Source organism: Sinocyclocheilus grahami, unplaced genomic scaffold, assembly GCF_001515645.1.
Source record: "Sinocyclocheilus grahami isolate Dianchi unplaced genomic scaffold, SAMN03320097.WGS_v1.1 scaffold8.1, whole genome shotgun sequence".
In the NCBI taxonomy this organism is placed as follows: domain Eukaryota; kingdom Metazoa; phylum Chordata; class Actinopteri; order Cypriniformes; family Cyprinidae; genus Sinocyclocheilus; species Sinocyclocheilus grahami.
The window spans coordinates 236,249-252,142 of NW_015505187.1; the positions used below are offsets into that span (position 1 = coordinate 236,249).

The 15,894-nt window shown below is 42.2% G+C and overlaps 1 protein-coding gene across 2 annotated transcripts in view; it reads right to left on the reverse strand.

The window, feature by feature from the left end:
- The window catches only part of LOC107590035 (transcription factor SOX-5-like), a 217,930-nt gene that overhangs the window by 18,493 nt on the left and 183,543 nt on the right, over positions 1–15,894 (reverse strand). For both annotated transcript variants that reach the window (XM_016278638.1, XM_016278646.1), the window contains 3 exons: positions 14,620–14,688; positions 6,370–6,496; positions 3,465–3,550 (listed from right to left, as the gene is read on the reverse strand). In XM_016278638.1, the coding sequence (XP_016134124.1) occupies positions 3,465–3,550; positions 6,370–6,496; positions 14,620–14,688 (282 nt within the window). The remainder of the gene's footprint in view (positions 1–3,464; positions 3,551–6,369; positions 6,497–14,619; positions 14,689–15,894) is intronic.

The following is a 15,894-nucleotide window of genomic DNA, read 5'->3' on the forward strand; positions in this document are numbered from 1 at the left end:
CAGTGGTGTCACGGTTCGGTACGGGGCTAATTGGTTATGTCACAATGAAATAGAAACAAAATATTTCTGTTTTATGAACGCGAGCCAATGGATATCACACAGGCAACGTGCAGACTTTGTGCAAGAGTAATGCAGGTGAATGTCTTAATCTCAGTCAATTCACTATATGCCGAAAGTGAAAGTAAAAACGGACTGACGGAGCTTTCAGCATCTGACGCCACATTCTCTCTCAGAGACGAATCTACTTCAACATATGCTGATAACATAGTGAAAAAAAATTTGAAGAAACTTATTTTGTGTTAAACAAGTTGTTTTTTAAAGTCGGTGCTTGGAACTTCATAATAATAATAGGCCTAATAAAAATAAGAATGTAACAGGCCTACATTAATTGGAAATGCCAAATCCTCTTAATATTACCAATAATTGATGTTTTTGGCTAAATCTCCGGCTATCGTTGATACAAGATCATCGTCTTTCGACGCACCCCAGCAAGGGAGGTTATCACGGGGCCGTCCGCTACGCCACTGGGCAGACAGCATGTTACCTGTTACGCCGTTTGGGCTGTCTTGTTGAGCGCAGCGGCACTGAGAACATTATATTTCACACTTCAAGCTCTTTTATTTTCCATATATAATAGGATCGATTAGTCCAACAAATTGTTTGGTTTGTAATGCGTACCGAACCGAAAGCCTCGTACCGTACGGTTCAATATGAATGTGTATTGTTACACCCCTAATATATATATATATATATATATATAAGCATTCCTCTAGCTCAAACAGTATGATGCTAGAAAGGCCATGAGGCTAGGAATGCATAACTGCTAGGAAATGCAAACTGATAGAATCTTAAATGCAATGACATATGCCAAATGCATAAATGCAAATGTAAATAGTATTGTAGTATTTCTGGTCTTGCAAGCCAGATTCGTACCCACATTTGAAAGTGTGAGCTCATTGGGCTGAGTGCGTGAACCACTGAACAATGGCTTGTGAAGTGACCAAAGCAAATATTTTGGGCCTCTCATCGTGTTGGGGAGTGTAAAGATGAGACGTGCAGATTGTCCCAGAGGAAATCCAACGTGCTTCTGTCTGAGACATCTGTATTTAGGTTAGCCTTAGTAAATAATTTTCTTTGTGACAAAGCTGTAATCTCTCTCTCTGTGAGTGTGTGTGTGTGTGTGTTGCAAGGGAGATTTGAGGCTGGAATGAGAAAACAGTGGCATTGGATGTTGTTGTTTCTTTTTTTCCCCAGTTGTTTTTCTGGCGAAATCCAATTGTGCCTGACAAAGCTGTTCAATCTGGTATTTTTTGAATCTTAACACGAGGGAACATATGGAGACAAGCTCTGGAGCAGATAAAATCAGACGGGACAAGATTCTCGCAGTAAGCCAGTCATACGGAGCACAGTGGGGTGAGTGCACAGAGAAAATATATCCTGTTTTATTACCTGTTATCCAGAGGGCACCTGGAATTACCACCTGTTTCGGTACAAGCACATATGTGTGAGAGCCACTTGTACCTCTTACATATGCTTAATTTGTGATACAGATGTGCAGGTGTGTGATCTTAGCATGTGTGTAAGTATGTGCAAAGCCCTGTTAAAATTAACTCTAATGTGCATCTATTTTTGCTAATAGTGAATTTGGCCTCTTAGCCAGGCTCTTTAATGCCTGAGGGAGGTAACAGAGAGGATGGGCCGGTCCCGGACCCTGTGGGCCCCCAGGTTAATGCATCTCAAACAGCCAGGCTCTTAACCTGGTGACAAGTGGTTCAATGCAGCATGTCGTCCATACTGGGCCAGAGTGAGTCGGAATACAATATTCTTAAGCCCAATCCCAATTCTACCCCTTAGCCCTTCCCCTTTCCCCTACCCCTCCATTTCGCGCATTCACGTGAAGGGGTAGGGGTGTCTCGATTCTCTTTTGGTTGGAGGGGTAAGGGAAGGGGAAGGGCCAGATAGCCCTTCAAACGAAGATTTTTCGGGACCACACTTCAAACGAAGGGGTATGAATTATCTCTGCGTAAACCGGCTTCAGCGGCAACATGGCTGCCCGAGCGAACAAAAAGACACATAAATGTAAGCATTTTTGGCATTAATAAAGATTTTTGTAATCAGGCTCTCAAAAAGTATATAAAAATTTGGATATAGATTTATCGGCCAACATATCGGTTATCGGCTTTCAAAAATAAAGGATTATCGGTTATCGTATCGGCCAAAAGTTTCATATCGGTGCATCCCTAATAGACAGTGGGGAGGGCTAGCCCCCCCAATAATTATAAATCACTAAATCCTTTTCTGAAATATTGCCAATTCGAGAGAGAGAGAGAGAGAGAGAGAGAGATGAAAGTTGCGTGTGTGCGCGTCTGTACCTTTCTCTTTTTAGAGTGAGTTTACTTAAAAAAACAGTTGACTTCAGCATTTATCTGAAATAAAAAGCTTTTGTAACATTATACACTATTCCATTCAGTATCATTTTTATTAATTTTTTGGGAAAGAAATTATAGAAATTAATACTTTTATTTAGCAAGGATGCTTAAAATTGATCAAAAGTGATGATAAAGGCATTTATAATGTTACAAAAGATTTCTATTTCAGATAAATAGTGTTCATATCGATATCGGAATTATATCGTATCGACCGAAATTAAGAAATATATCGTGATATCAATTTTGGCCATATCGTCCAGCCCTAGGTGTGTGTATTGTAGGAGCTAGACGACGTATGATGACGTGTGACGGCATAGTAGTGGTGTCCCAATTCTTAGGGGAATATTTTCACCCCTACCCCTTGACACTCTGTTTCAAGGGACAAGGGGAAGGGGTAGGCGGAAGGGGAAGGGGAAGGGGTATAAAATAGAATTGGGATTGGGCCTTAGACAAACAGTGTTGTAGCAGATGTGCACCTCTATTCCCCCTCATCTGTGTGATTTATGCTCTTCACCCCCCTCTTCTCCTCCTGCCAGAGACCAAACTAGGGAGGAAGAGGAAAAAGGACAGACGTGTTTACTGCGTTTTCCATTTCAGAGCAGCACAGTGAGGCTGCATTAGGGTTTGACTCTATTCAGACAGCCCATAATATATTTTTGTGTTTGCTCTCTGTTCAGTGTCCCTCTGTGCTCTGTCCCCCTTAAAAACAGTTTCTATGGTACCCTTCGCTCCACAGTGAACAATATCAGCACCCCAGAGCCAGCAGTGCGGCATTCTCTCTCTGGGCTCCGGCCCCTCACAAAGGCCCATTTCTATGGCAACTTGCAGTTGGCATGAGGAAAAGAGTTGAGGAGAACAGTGGGCATTGTTGTTCTCTATCGGGATCACAAAAAAAGGGGGGGGAAAAACGAGGGGAGAAAAAGAGATTTTGTTTGAAAGGTTGGGAAAAATGCACGGAGTCGCCACAGCAAAAGGACAGACACACACACACACACACACACACAGGAACAAACAAAACCACAAGATGGACGTTACCTGCAGTTGAAGAGGGCCGAGGCCAGGCGTCGCCGCAGCAGCCGCTGCCATAGTCGTAGGGATTAGCTGTAAAGGGTAAGGGTCACCTGAGGAAGAGAGCATTATAGGCATGTCAGAATCTTTAGATTTTTTATTTTTTTTTACACATCACCCATCCCTTTCATCTCCCCACACTTCTGGCCAGGCTCTGGGCCCCATCACCCTCTCTCCTTCGATGGAGCGACAGATTCACTGTTTTCTCTTCTGTCAGTAAAGACCTCCATTGTGAAGTCCCCCCTCCATTCTAATGAAAGGCTGATTGTGTGGCTGCAGCTCTAATACCCCGAGCACAATAGCAGTTGAAGGCTAAGGCATGATAAGGAGAGGACGGTAATTAACGAGGTAACGTCAGCGCCCTGTCTCCTCGGGCCCCGCACAAGAGCCTCTGCGTTAGAGACATGAATCAGAACATGAGGAGTGAATAGCGAGAGTTATTAGCATCCACCTGCAGATATGGGCTTTATAATTACACGACCGAGAGGTAAAGGTCAGTCCTGTTCGTGGCGGGGGGGGGGGGGGGGGGGGGGTGGTTTATCAGCATCACGCTGAAAAGGCCTGTTACATGAGAAACCACGAGTGTGCCCTAAATCTGTTCTGCAGCTTTTTGAGTTTAAAGTGTGACGAACAATGGAATGATGCTGGTTGAAAAGGGAGGAGAGGTTGGAAGAGGCGCTCTGAGGCTACGTTTACCCGACAACGATGTAGTCAAAAAAGGAAAAGTTTTTCCCCTTGCGTTTTTAAAAGGTTTATGAAAACGGCCAAAAATGCTGTATTACGTATGCCAGGCCAGTAGTTGGTGCTGTCACCTTGTTAGTAAACAGTACCTGTAGGGAAGTGACGATTATGTTGTATATGATGCCTCTCCGCTATTGGTTGTAATATTGGTGAAGTAAATCAACACTTTGCTGAAGAAGCGTTAACAAACTCTTGAGCAGCAAAAACAGAACCATGCACTCCGCCATTGTTGTATAGGTTTGTTCGCGCTTGCCTTTAAAATCGACACGTACGGCTCATATCTACATACCTAACACGTACTACGCACGCGCATGATGTCACCATTTTCAAAGATTCCCGTGTTGGGTGTTTACACGGAAACAATAACGGTGGTGTTTTCAAAAACTTGCACTTTGAAACCCATTTTCAAAAATATGTGTTTTCAGTCCCCAAAACGCCATTGTTGTGTAAACGAACATGCAAAACGCATAAAAAGTTTCCCGTTTTTTGGCTGAAAACGTCATGTAAACGGCCCCTGAGAAAGAGGGGCAGAAGATGCATCTGCTCAATATCCAGATAGACAGTCTTAAAATGTATCGGATAAATGACCGCATAATTCTGTTATTCTTGAAGAATCAATGATTTTTGGAGTGTGTGTTTTGAAGCCAGCATTGACGTGCCCTTCATCTATGATATCTCACCATTCTGTGCATGCAGTTTGGCAATTGGTGGAAGGAATTAAAATGGCATCTGATGAAAGTAAATTAATTAATACATTTAATTACTGCATTTCTGCTTCATTCCAACTGAAATGTAACTTTTAAAGTGCATGTAAATGCACTTGTTGATTGGGCAGCAAGGCAGAAGGCTTCACTTTTGGATGCTCCAGAGTATCTGTAAAAGGGGGTTTGTAGAGGAAGTCGGAGCTTGTCTTAGTAAGCAATAAACCAGACGCTCCATTAGTGGGTCCAAAGCTTTTTTCCCATACACTCCTTCCCTCACCCCCAAAATACTCATCCGCTAGGCTAGAGATTGCCCTGGACCCGGTTCAAGGATGTATTCTGGGGAGATGTGTGTTTTGTCTTTTTTTCTCGTCTTTCTCTCAGTCCCTAAACAAACACAAATATTCCAGCTATTTTATGTCTCTCCCGGGTACAGCTGTAACAAAAGAGCAAAACTAAGGAAAGTAAACATGTTGCTGTTGGCGAGGAGGCAGCATCTTCAGACTGACTGGAAGAGCTCCGTGGCCTGGCTCCGGGGAGCAATGGGTGGGAACCAGCGTCCCCTTAGTCCAGACCCTGCGACCGGAGGGATTTCATCCCCCTTTTTTCCGCTCTGGTTTTAAGGGGTTCAAACGACGGCTTCCTCCCTCGTGAGCAGGCACTGTAATGGTAACTAAATGACATGCGTAATTGAAATTTTGGGCAGGGTTTGATGGTGCTGCTGGCTGTAATTGAAATGGAGGGTGTATGGTTGGGAGAGAGGGGGCCTTCGAGAGGAGGAAGAGGGAGAGGGGGGACTTGTTTGGGAAACTGCGAAGCACAGTGTGCGGAGCTGGAGATGCGGACCGGTCCGTCTCACAAGGGAGATGTACATTCATGATTGTGTATGAGTGTGCCATCTATGCAATGTATGTGTGCACACGTACAGTTGGAGAGGAGTCGGAGGCGTGTGCGAGGCGTATTGGATGCGTGTTCTGGCGGCCGCCCGTGTTAATATGAAGAAACCTGGGGCAGGTCACTCTACCCCCCCGTGAGAGCGCGAGCGTTCTGCTGCTTCGCTGCTGGCACTTGCCGCCTCGTTTCTCGCGGTAAACAACACATTGCTTCACAGTTGGACTGCTACGGCCAAAAACACAAACCCCAGAGGAAGTTTTCTTTTTTTTCCTGTTCCTACTTTTGAACAAGAAATACAGAGACACAAAAGCAAGTGAGTTTGTCTAGTCTGAGAGTCTGTCATGTGCGGGAGATGATGGGCATCAGTGGTGTAGGCTGATCTTAATAACACACCAGACAGGAGGGAGATGCTGCCCAACATTGGGTTGAAGACTCCGCTTTCAGCAATCTGGTTTGAAATCTCTAGTGTGAACAATAAACTGGACTGAAGTCTTTCATTTTACAACCCATCACTGAAATGCTGCTTTAATACTCACTGCAGCCTGGTTTGTAGTTGAACCCCGAAGGAAGTAGAAATCCTTGATGTGCTGCAGCGGCTGCCAGAGTTCTCTGATCTGGAGGGAACACGGGTATCATCAGTGGAGGCAACTGACTCTGGACCTGCTGAAGAGATGGAAAGAAAACAATTAAGATGTTGGTCACAAACAAAGAGTCTAGCCAAAACAGGTCAACTATGAAGAAAATCTTTCAGACCACCCGCAGTTTGATCACTGAACAGCTAATGCCAAATTGGACATGAATTGGCATCATCTATTTCATATTTTGTACAATAACTTGTCAGTTAGACTTCCTGTCTAAATGGATGTTTTCTGGCTAGAATAATTAGCAAGGGGACCACCCTTTGTCTGGCTAGTTTACTCCTAGGGAGAGTTTAAACACTGTGCTTGTCCAGCAACTGTCACCTGAGGACAAGTGAGGTGTGGACGGGTGGCTCTTGGGATAGTTGGTCCCCTTGATTATTGTCATGTGAAGGAGCTTCTTCACGCTCTGGCAACAGCTGGCCTCCATTTCTGCAGAGGACCATGCTCTGCAACTCGCCACACCACTTCACAAGGTTTCCAGGATTAAAAAAAGGAGGAAGAGACTTTGGCAAAGGGAGAGTCTTGAGACACACAGGCCCAAAAAAAAGAGGACAGATGGTTCTACTGATGATGAAAGCACAAAAGCTCCAAAAGTGACAATACTGTATATATTAAAGTGACATGCTCCGAGAGCAGATGAGGAACTTTATCACAGCAGTCGCGTGTTAAGATGAACAGAGGCTGAGGGTTTTTGAATTCTTACCACAGAGCAATCATTCCTCCATTTTGGTTAACCACAAACGGCAGGCCTCCTGTTCCCAGATCAGGAGGCAGTGGCGTTTTATTGTTGCATTTCACAGGACCCCCCACGGGATGGTGCGGCTCTAACTTCCAGTCCTAATTGGACATATGCTCCTCTGGTTCTGCCTGTGTCTCCTCACCGCGTGCTACAGCTCTGTGGCCACAGTAGCGTGTGCTAGCCAATGCGCACGTGTGTGTTTGTGTTCTCTGGTGGTTTTGAGCAAGGAGTGTTTTGTGGCAAATTACAAGCACACGCTCTTCTCTTAAACGCATAGACATGTAAGCAAGTGTGTGTGGGTGCATATGGAATTAGAGGCTCGTGGATCTCCTCAAAGCGTTCGAACACACCGTCATGCTGTTCTCTATTCAATCAATGTAGCAAATAGCATTACCCACGCAGAGTAGGTGAGGCTGATATTGACATTTTCAGGCCAGTTAATGCAGTTTGATGCATCCAGCTGACATGCATCATGAATTAGAGAACAATAGGATCAAACTTTATAGTTGCTTTCAAAGGAGATTTAAATTGAAGGCCTTTAATGGTTAACATCACCTGCAAAGCATCTCTCACTTTGGCTGGGACCAGGAACGCATGACGTGTTTAAAAGTAGAGGGCTGAAACAAAGACTTAAGAATAATCTTGGACTGGAACAAAGTACCTCCACTGTAGGGATTGGATGGGTTGCCGTTAAACTTGTAATAGTTGGAACTAAACAATAATATAATAGAAGGAATCCCTTCTTGTCTAACGTACATGAAAACTGTGGAATATTCCAGAAAACTTATAACAAAAGTGTCAACTCCAGCTGCAATCTCTGATAAACTATTAATCAGCCAACAGCTGGCTGAGGAATTCCATACTGGCTCCTTGAACTCTCTGGTTGTTAGAATGGCTTACTTGAAAAGCTTTTAAAAACTTTTAGAAAACAGAGGAATCTGTCCTGTTAATTGGGTCTGAATGGTTTTTTACAACTGGTAAAAGTCAAATGAGACAATGCTTTCTGTAGACTGGTCCTATAGACTAGCTCCATTATAGAAAAAAAAATAAAACATACATAACTGTTTATCTATTTATACATAAAACATACAAAAAATACAGCTAGAACCTTAAAACCCCCCACCTAATCAGCCTTAAGAAAAATTGATAGCAAAAGAGAAAAAGGGAAAAAACCTGTCAAGGATAAGAAGAGAGTGGCTAACTTTGCAACTTTCATAGTTGATATGAAAAGAAAGTGAGATAGAGAGCAAGAAAGAAAAAAATGCTGAAAGAAACAAACAGAAAGGGAAAAAGTGGAAAGTTGGCACCAAACTGAGTCAGAGCCTCTCGCCAGGCGGCACAGCTTGAACCTAAAGCTTTTTGAACATAATGAAGATGTGCAGATAATTAACATATGCAGTGTGAACAGGTTTGCTGGCACGGAGGAGAGAAAAACTTTAAGGTAGAGCTATTATTAGGGAGTAATTTGCTCTAAGAAGTAAATGAGTGAAACAATAGCTGCCAGCATTGACAATATGGCTCACATCTGAGAATGCACGCAGGAACGGTGGTTAAGAACGAGTCCCACCGCTAAAATCTGTTTCCAGCCATATGCTCCGGCAATTAAAGGCGGGCCTCAGTGACCTCGCGCTTTAGAGGGGACACATAGCCATATAACTAATAATTAATTTGCGCCTGGATAGCAGCGTTAGCACACACGCACTGTACTTGCAGACTGGCACTTAATATTAGCCCCGTGGACGTGGGCATAGGCCATTAACTTTTACAGAGAGCCTGCGATGACTGCCAGTCTGGTGCAGGCGTCAGTACGAAAGGACTGTCCCTGGTGGATACAATCAAAATTGCGCACACGCTCAAGCAAACATGTGCGGACAATCTGCTTTTGCATACATGGATCTACGTCCTGAGTCTCTTTTATTAAGTGTCTCGGCTTATTATACACCTGGTTAAACATTGACAGCTTCCTTTTTTAGAGAGTGTTCCTTCATGACAACTGTGGGATGTCAATTTAGGGCGAGTTATCATGGCCCTAATAGAGCTCAACAGGGACCCGTAGCTACTTCTTTTTGCAGCTTTGGGTCTAAGTATTTTTCCCATTCATGTCCTCCATTGGGATTTCAACCAAAGTATTAAAGTATTAAAAGTATTTAAAAACTGTAATCATAGGGTGGTATGGGGTAACCATTTTGGTTATATTGTATTAGTATACATAAATAGTATGTTATGGAGTGTTAAGTTTTTGAAAAAGGAAAACGTTTTACAAATAAAGTACTTAAAATCATTACAATATTAAAATCTTGAAATGATTGATTATATGTAGAAAGTATTTTTTGCAATAAAATTACCTGAGCATGTAGGAATGTTTGCTTGACATTGCTTCACAATGCTTTACAGAAGTTTGCTGCTAAATTCTTTGGTCCCACTTTATATTAGGTCACCTTAACTATGTACTTACATGAAAAATTAAGTACAATATACTCATTGTGTTCATATTGTATTGCAAAACACTTTTGCTGCTATTGAGGTGGGATACGGATAAGGTTAGGGACAGGTTTGGTGGTATGGGTAGGTTTAAGAGTGGGTTTAGGTGTAAGGGATGGGTCAACAGTGTAATTATAAATGTAATTACAGAAATTAGTTACAGATGTATTTACATGCAGGTATTTTTAAAAATATTAGTACAATGTAAAAACATGTATGTACGCAATAAGTGGACTGTATTAAATGATTAATTTAAATGTAAGTACATAGTAGTTAAGGCCACCTAATATAAAGTGGGACCAATTCTTTTCACAGTTCTCCACAGCAATGATTCATCTTAATGTTGGATTCAAGGCAGAGCTTACTTAGCTCACTCAGGATTATGTGTAGTGTAGTTTTAGACCAGAAATTTTGGAAATTATGTTAATCTCAGCTCTTACTGTAGGTTTGTTTTTATATGTAACCTTTACAAGTCAAATATTCTATGGAGAAAAAAAACAAAGTGATCAAAGTCCAGACCAATAAAGATTTGCATTGAGGTCACATGACTGATGCTTGATCTCTCTTTTCCATGGCTGATCGCGGATTCCAGACAAATGTGGTATTTTCGAACCCCACCAAACCAACAACCCTGCTCTTTCCAATTGCAAACGCATGTCCATTTTCTCACTCATGCCCTTCGTTCTTTTTTTCCAAGTATGCCTCTCATTTTTTTTCCAGCGAACGGTCCTTTTCCGTGAGCCAAGGGCACCTTTGGCTGATTAGCGGCTAATGAAATTGAGTGGCGAGCCTGTGTCTGCACAGCCAGCCTTTTATTAGGCCCCCATTAGGTGTGAGTGCAGGAGGTGCGTCAGCCGCCCGCTGTAGGTGGGCATAACGCAGCGCCCCTCTGCTCCTCTGCCTGTGTGTCCTTCCTCAAATAACTCCCATTAGCTGCCAACCACCGGGCTGAGAGAAGCCTTCCCCACACACTAAAACACACCAAGACACGCATACACGGGCACACACCAGACTGTTATATGCTGCTCAGGGCCAGTCGCTTAGGTAACACACAGTTGTTCTGCACTTGGAGAGGAAGTAGAGGTAGAAATGGACACGTATAACACTTTGTATCTGCTAATTTCCCTCCTTTTGGCTTCCTTGTTGAACATATAGCACTTTGGAGAATTTTCTGCGCATCCTTCTTTTAAGGTTGAATTTCCCTCATCATTCTCTCTCGCTCTCACTCAATGTCTTGTTGATCCTATGGCCCGAATCTTTACTTACAAATAGGAGTTGAATGAGCATGTTAGACATGTCTGTCTAGCACACTCTCTCCCTTGCTGTTTTCTTTCCAGGAAAACTGAACATACCCACAGTCAGAACATGAACAGACACACAAATATTCCTTATTGTCTGTCCAAAAGTCAATCTTTTAAGGTCAACTTAGAGACACCACAAAGATATAGGTTGAACATGCAATTTTGGGTTACACTTTACTTGAAGGGGTGTGCATAAGACTGACATGACACCTTCATAATCATGACATGACACATGTCATGAATATGAAGGAGGTTTTATGCATGTTTATGACAACTGTCATTAAGTGTCATTCGCTCAGTTATGTCATTTTTAATGCAAAGATGACATTGTTTGAGATGTCTTTGTTATGGGCTATGGGTAGGGGTAGGGTTAGGCCAAATAATGTCATATTTGCATTAAAAATGACATAACTGAGCGAATGACACTTAATGACAGTTGTCATAAACATGCATAAAACCTCCTTCATATTCATGACATGTGTCATGTCATGATTATGAAGGTGTCATGTCAGTCTTATGCACACCCCTTCAAGTAAAGTGTTACCCAATTTTGTTACTTCAATTTCAATGAAATATGCTGATAAGTTGGTTATCCTGAAAATTGTACACAATAAGGTGCTAATATTTTCATAATAAACAACTGATAATGCTAATTGTGCAGAAATGACATACTTCATCTTTAGAAACTCTTAAATGCTGCCTGAAATATTCTTAATAATATAAAGTGAGTGCTCATATCAATTGGGAACATGTAATGAGAGACTCCCCCACCGTCATCCGCAGTGCTGCACAAAGCCTTGTTCACACAACCAGTGCGGCTACTTCATGCAGGAAAAACACCAATTACATTCATTTAGGTGTAATGAGACAAATTAAACAATTACACAGGCAATTGGGTTAGCCGCTCCTGTGCACAGGACCTGGTCTAACTCTGATGCGTTAACGCTCCTGTTGTCTTTTTTTCTCTTCAACCTTCTTTTTAACTCTCATTCCTGAGGAGGCACTGATGCTCAGCAAATGAGTCTGATTGAGTTAGGAAGCGATCATGCTGTGTTTGACATGTATAAGCTACTGCCATGGAAGCTCTTTATTAGGTTAGTTTTCCCGAAATGTAGGTTGACTCTAATATGTGTTTTATAAGCAGCCACCGGTTTCTGTCGCCACCGTGTCTGAAGACTTAAACTAGTTAGTTAGCAAAAATATGCGACAACAGTGCTTGTTTCTTTAGCCGCGGCTAATGCCATCGTGCTAAATGGCTGACGTTCGATGTCAATTAAGCCAACGTAAGCAGCTCCACATGGGAGGTCTGGCTACTTGTGTTAACTGCCACATTGACAGCGGAGGAGCCTCACCTCAGCCCCTGCTCTGGGTAGCGGAAATTTTCTAACACCAGCACGACGCCCTGCAGAGCCGGAGGAGGTGTGCTCAAAGGATGCTGCTAATGAGAGAAAAGCGAACAGACAGCGGGAAAGTGTTACAGTACAGCGGCGCTCAGGAGGAGGTTGTACCAGTGGGCAGCTCTCAGCCACAGCGCCCACAGGTCTTTCTCAACATTACGCCTCTCGTTAAGCATGGAAATGCATTATATGTATCCTGCATTTCATGCATGTGTGCCTCAAGCTTCTCGGCAGGTGTATTCTTTCATCCAAGAGCCTGTGTTCCTGGTTGGATAACCGTCAGGGGTCCTGCGAGGGACTCGTGAGGGGTCCTGAGTGGAGACAGCTTTAATAAGAATGAAAGAGTGCGTATGCACGTTACCCCCAAGAGCCTAAAGAAGTGGCCCCACACTGAGAGGGATATACGTGTTAACTGTGTGTGTATTTCAGGAGAGAAGTAACTCTTCAAGGAGTTTTAAATGTGCTACAGGCCCTACAATTTAAAGTCAACATGAAATAGCACTGACTATCTATTTGACTCCTTTAATGTGACTCATATATGAGTAAAACAGATTATTTGATGAGGACAAGGGTTGGACTGCAAAAAAAAAATTACCAAAAAAAAATTTTGTTGTTTTGAATTACTTGTACTGAAGTACTGTTAAAAATAAGACCAGGAATATTTATTAAAAAAGTAAATAGGGTCACTTTTTATTTCGTGTTGACTTTAAAGTTTATTTTCCTTCTTTTGGAAGTGGAATCTGGCTTTTGACCTCAGTAACATCTTGTATTAAACTCTAAACATACTCAAAGTTCAGGACTGCTATATTTGTCTCTGACGCAAGTGTTTGCTCACAGTATGTTAGCGGCCTGTGTGTTAGGCATAAGTCAAATGTGTGTTTTTAAGGAGGTGATTTAGGGCTAATATATGATTGGCCCATAACAAGGGTCTCCTCCTCTCGCGCCCCTCCGCCTCCTTCCGTGTTGACTGTGAGAAACTATTGTTCCGCTGGGCTGAATGGAGAAGTGCTTGTTTGGGAAAAGGTTGCAAAGTCATGGGAAAAAGTAGCTTTGTTTCTGTGAGCGACGAGCGGGGCTAGAGAAACCCAAGCGGACGTGTTTTGGGGACTGACGCACACACAGCTGCTACTGACACACATACAGACATGAGCTGATGCGGATTTTGAAATAGACACAGATAAGTCTCACATACACATGTTCAGGCTAAGCTGTGTAGTATGAACATGCACACACAAACAAAAACAGCTGCGACACACATACACACACACACACACACAGTCAGGCACTAAAAGAGAATGGCAGGGGTCCAGCGGACGGGAGTGATCTGTGTGTGTGTGTGTGTGTGTGTGTGTGCGTGTGAATAGTCTCAGTGTGATGTGGCTTCCTGGCCAAAACTGCCAGAGTCCCTCTCAAGGCTAAGTCTCATTTTATCAACCAAATTAGACTCATCTCATCTCCTCTTGCACACAAAGCCTTTATTCGCTTCACACCTGCACACACAAAGCAGGCCAGTGTCTCTCTGCCCTATGTATAAGTCAGCTGGGACAAACCCATCAAAAAGTGTCTGTTTTTAGTTTTCTACAAGCTCCTTTACCAGCCATTAGGACATTCCCTACACATTTTTTTAAAGATTCATTTAAATCATAGTTTGCATGATTGCTATGTCTAAATACACACTATTTTTAAAAACGTATTAAGCTGTCTGTCTATAGGCAGCTATCTTTTTAGGCCGCATATTAACCAAAATTAAATCTCATTAGGCTATTCTTAATTAGACTTTTTTATTATTGATTTTTTTATATTATTGAAACTTTTTGCTTATGATGTGTTTATATTTTAATCAAAGTTTCTTGAATCTGTCATTTATCTTGAATGATTTTTTTCTACTGAGGATGTCATAATACATTACGGACTGCCTTAAAATGAGGAGTATAGTATTCCATCATAATGTTGCTTTGTCTTTGTTTCTGTAGCTACATTTTGATTGTTCTACAAAAGGACTACGAGTATGGACTCTGGATACCAGCACTGATGCTCGTTAATGATTGGTTGAGGGGGGTTGATTGCTGATTGGTGGACAACAACGTTTGATTGTCATGAAACCCCATGGTCACGGTGACAAGTCACTCGCATTGTGACATCTCACAAACATACCTCTTTAAAAGCATAAACGCAAAACATGTATACAAGTCTACAAGTGGACATACACATCTATATTAAGACTCACCTGGATCTGTTGCTGCAGGAGGTTGATTTTGTGTTGTTGCTGCAGAAGTTGCTGCTGTTGTCGTGCAATCTGTGGACAGACCACGTCAAACTGTCAGATATGTCAAACTGTTTTTCAACAAGAGAGGACATTATTTGTGCAGATAGGGGTCACATGCTTGTATGGTGACGGTAAACGGTGTTTGAAGCTCTTGGGTGTGCTTTTGTATTTCATACATATTTACCAAGGTGTGGCACCCAGTCCTGGAGGATTGTGTGTGTGTGTACAGGGGTGTGTTAGTATGTGTGTTAATACTGATCTGTTTTCTTTTGTAAAACTGAGCTCCCCAGAAGCAACTATACACACAACAAAGCTAAAGCACACTCTTCTGTATGCAAACACCTTTAGACTCCTGCCTGCATGCTGGAGGGGACCTGAATGTTACACACACACACACTTATAGGGGAATGGAGAGAACAGAGGGTTTCTTTGTGAATGTGGTTCAAAGTGGAGAACGTTAGTATGTTACACACCCATACCTCTCCTTCACACACACACACACACACACACACACACACTGATAACACTGTTCTGTGTTCTGCTTGATTTAAATGTTCATCACAATAACACTGTGTCCTAATCAGACATGATAGGAAGGAATGGGTCACAACGGTTGATTAATTTACTGGTCATCCAACTGCAAACTATATTACTAGTGAGGCTGGCTAGTTTATCGTTTGCTAATTTGGTTTTGTTTGAATATTTTAGCAGTGGTGCTCTAATTAACACGATGACGGTGTCGGAAAAGCCCTGTCGGAAAAGTTTTGTCTTTAAATGTATCTTTAAAGTAACATCAGCCATAAAAAGCAGTACAACGTTTAAAAAAAGACCCCTGTTTATAAACACAAAAGCCTAATTGTAAATTCCCCCTTAGAGAAACAATTACTCTCAGGGTCAAGAGAACCCAGAACAAGCCTAATATACAGGGCTTCCTTAACCCATTCAGAATAGTCTATTTTGAGGCAAGTTTCAAATATCAGATCGATTATTTTCTGTTTCTGCAAAATGCTTTGCAAAGTGACTAAATTACAGCCTATCAGAACACATTTATTGATTAATACACAGCTAAGTGGAGCAGGAATTTTGGCCGATGAGATTTCATTGTGTGTAACACCAAGCGTGTCGCATTGTACCTGGTTAGAACTTGCAGGTTTATTTAATATCTAGATTTGTGTGTAAACTTAATTTGTTATCAACAAACTTACTTCATATATATACATATACATATACATATAT